The 3,641-nt window shown below is 34.9% G+C and overlaps 1 protein-coding gene across 1 annotated transcript in view; it reads right to left on the bottom strand.

Moving 5' to 3' along the window:
- The window catches only part of LOC106468023 (multiple C2 and transmembrane domain-containing protein 1-like), a gene marked incomplete at its 5' end in the record, with an annotated part of 54,810 nt that extends 52,919 nt beyond the window's left edge, over window positions 1-1,891 (bottom strand). The window contains one exon of the mRNA XM_022396326.1: window positions 1,761-1,891. Within this exon, the coding sequence (XP_022252034.1) occupies window positions 1,761-1,891 (131 nt within the window). The remainder of the gene's footprint in view (window positions 1-1,760) is intronic.
- Window positions 1,892-3,641: the final 1,750 nt, after the last annotated feature.

A 3,641-nucleotide genomic window follows, 5' to 3' on the forward strand; every position in this document is an offset into this window, starting at 1 on the left:
GGTTGAATGACCGAATATAATTTTCTAAAATTCATGGAACATTTTCTGAAGACAGTCAAATGTTCTAAGGATCATCCTGTTGTTCTTCTCCTTGATAACCAAGAGTCACATATCAGCTTAGATTGTATCAATTTTTGTGTGGAAAATGGTATAAATCTTCTCTCGTTCCCGCCTCACTGTTCGCACAGATTACAGCCCCTGGATAGAAGTATATACGGGCCTTTAAAGAAGTATTATAACGCAGCAGTTGACGGTTGGCTAAAGAACAATCCTGGAAAAACAAGGTGCATTTATGACATACCAACCTTAGTAAATCAAAGCCTTACACGAGCGCTTACTCCAGAAAATATCAAGAAAGGTTTTCAAGTTTCCGGCATATATACTTTTGACCGTCACATTTTTTTTCAGATGATGATTTTCTTCCCAGCGACGTAACAGATCGTCCCTTGCCAAATGAAGTATCAACAGAAAACTTGGAGACATCATCTACTAGTGAAGACGTACCAATGAATAGTCCTCCTACCAACAGGAAAACATCAGACCCGCTGAGGACTCCAGAGATGATAAGACCTTTCAGGAAGGCATCCCCACGAAAGACCAAAATAACCAGGAAAAAACGATATTCGGCTATTTTGACCTCTACATCCGAAAACAACAACAACTCCAGCTTGAAAAAGATGACAGAGATAAAAAGAAAATGAAAGAGTGTGGTCACGGAAAAGGCGCTAGCGCTGGTAATAAAAGCAAGAAAAAAAGCGAAAAATCGGATGGAAGAAACTGAGTGTCTTCTATGTGGAGACCTGTTTAGTAATTCTGTACCCAGAGAAGAACGGGTGCAGTGTACAGTCTGTTATAAGTGGGCTCATTATGAATGCACAACAGGTGAAACTCGTGGTCCTTATATTTGTGAAAATTGTGATTGTGACACAGACTAGAACTATAACCATTTTTGTTTTATGTTTTTCGATCATGGAACAATGATACTTATATGTTTAAATAACGTTTCAAGATTTATTCTATCGTGTAATCAATAATAAATTCATTACAATATAATTATGTTTGAATTGTCGTTTTAAAAGTTTTTTTATGGTGTTATCGTTAATAAATTTATTAAGCCTACAATTATTATATCGCATTAAAATTTAGAAAATCTGGAATAATTACTGAAATTAGGCTTATACTCTAACATGCTAAATGTTATGAGAAAACTACAGTAGGCCTATTATAACATTTAGCATGATAGAGTAGGCTAATTTTGATAAATATTCCAGATTTTTTTTTATTGTGTAACAACGTGCCCCACCTATTATATCAACTTACCCCGCATCCGGGGCATATTGTTACACTTGACTTTACTTCAAAATATTTACAAAATCTTTTATGTAACCAATTTTTTTTCAATATAGAATACACAATTTTGATAAAGTACATATTTATCTCTCACTTTCATTCAGTTTCAATGTATGATTCGGGTTATTTCGCTAGATATTGGACTTTTTCTAAAAATCGTAACAACTAGCCCCGGTCTCCCCTACATCTTGTCTCCAGTGGGTCAGGGTAGGTTTACAGACTTACAACGCTAAAATCCACGGTTTGATTACCAAGGGGGATAGAGTGCAGATAGCTTATTGTTTAGCTTTTCACCAAGAAAACAAAAACTAATTGTATTGAAAGTGTTTTTTCTAAGTATGACGGAAAAGCCCGACCAATGATCGAGTGCATGCAGTATGGAAATGTATCACGAACAAAAAATACATTACCTGCCCATTATATCGTCTTTATTATGGTAATCTTTATCCCACACGGTGATTTCCAACATCTTTGACTGGTCAGAATACATGTGAAGATCAAATTGCTCTATCCATTTTGGGTTTAAAGTCTTGATAGCAACCTTTTCAGAACGAAAAATTATTATTACTCTCCAAAGAATTAAAAAATGTTTGTGAAAACGTAATTTCAAAGAAAAATCTCTTAGCATCAACACTGTAAAGATTTAATCAAACAAACAAAATTCTTACGTTATATCTATATGCATATAATAGTGGTGTTTGTTGTTTGTTCATGTAACTACTTCGCAGGGTGTGGATAGATCTTCACCAAAATTGGTATGGAGGTTCATTAGGTCAATGCGGGGGTACATACAAATTTTCAGTTTTGCGGTTTTTATGGGCGTTTTTTACAACTAATTTGTCCCCTGTAGATCGATTTTCACTAAATTTGGCAAGAAATTTTGTTGGGTCTATGTGGAAATACATGCAAATTTGCGGTTTAAAATTTTGTGTTTTGCAGTTTTTATGGGCGTTTTTGCATTTTTTATAATTACATATTAGGGAAGCAACTTTTCATATCCACAGATAACCTTTCATTAATCATGAATTTACATAACTTCCATCCAGGGTATGGGTATTCCAACTAGTTTATATTATGTTAGAAACCTTTAATTATATTTTGATGTAATGAAATCACGAGAACATAATGGAAAATAGCATTAAACTACATATCTATATAATAAGGTTCAATGTGTGTGTCTCACGTAACTCCTCCTAAACCGCTGGTCGCACTGATTCCAAATGGTACAAGCAAATAATCTCGGCCCTGAGGTTTGCACGAAGGTAAATAATTTCACTCAACTAATTACCGTTCGTAACTTTGTTAAAGAAATTAAACGTGCATTATAATGGCCCTGTAAAAGTGGGTTATGGGCCCATGGGTTCGCTAATTATATTCTAGGTATAAGCGAAATTTAACTCATTATACTTGCCATAAGACATTATTAGGCCTATTATAATTTATTATTATTTATTCAGAAATTATAACATAAGATTGTATAATAGTATACTTCAACCACACTATGTTTGCCATATTCATTGCTGATAATGTGTTTCGCTCAGAGCTGTTCAGGCCGGCTGGGACACAAGAAAGAGAGTTGTAGTTAGAACACTATTTTTATTAATTTATATAGATAATTTGTTATCAACAAACCACGCAGTTTGTATAATTCACAATATCTATGAACTATAATTAGTACGCGAAAGTGTCCTTATATCAACTTGCTAACAACCTTAAGTTTATCATTTTAATTTTATGTTGTGACATTTGTGCCACGTCTAATATAAGCCATTTGAAAAGGTATTCACACAATAACAATTTTTTGTTGTAACATATGGCTTATATAAATAGTGTTCCAGCCATTACTGTCTTATTGAACTTGTATCCAAGCCGGCCTGATATTATAATGATATGAGCTCTATACTGAGCGGAATGCGTCATATGTAATAGATGTGATGATCATAGTGCAGTTGAAATAATATTGTTAAGTAATTATACACTGTTGCGTCAGCGAGTCCCATGACTAGTGTGACGCCACGTTTCTAGAACTATCCCGTACCTTGGCGAATGCTCTAGTATTTACTAGATATAGGGTAGGCTGGTATATAAAAGAGGGTGACAACGTGACGGGAGAAGAATGGAATGTGTGTGTAGATAGTGAGTAATTGAACTGCAGTCACAGGGTATTGTTGAAGTTAATGTTCGTTCTGTTGCGTCAGCGAGTCACATGACCACTATGACGCCACGTTTCTAGAACTATCTTGTTTCTTCATGAATGCTCTAGTGTTTGCTAGATGGGGTAGGCGGGTATA

This window comes from Limulus polyphemus, unplaced genomic scaffold (genome assembly GCF_000517525.1).
Source record: "Limulus polyphemus unplaced genomic scaffold, Limulus_polyphemus-2.1.2 Scaffold2837, whole genome shotgun sequence".
Classification (NCBI taxonomy): domain Eukaryota; kingdom Metazoa; phylum Arthropoda; class Merostomata; order Xiphosura; family Limulidae; genus Limulus; species Limulus polyphemus.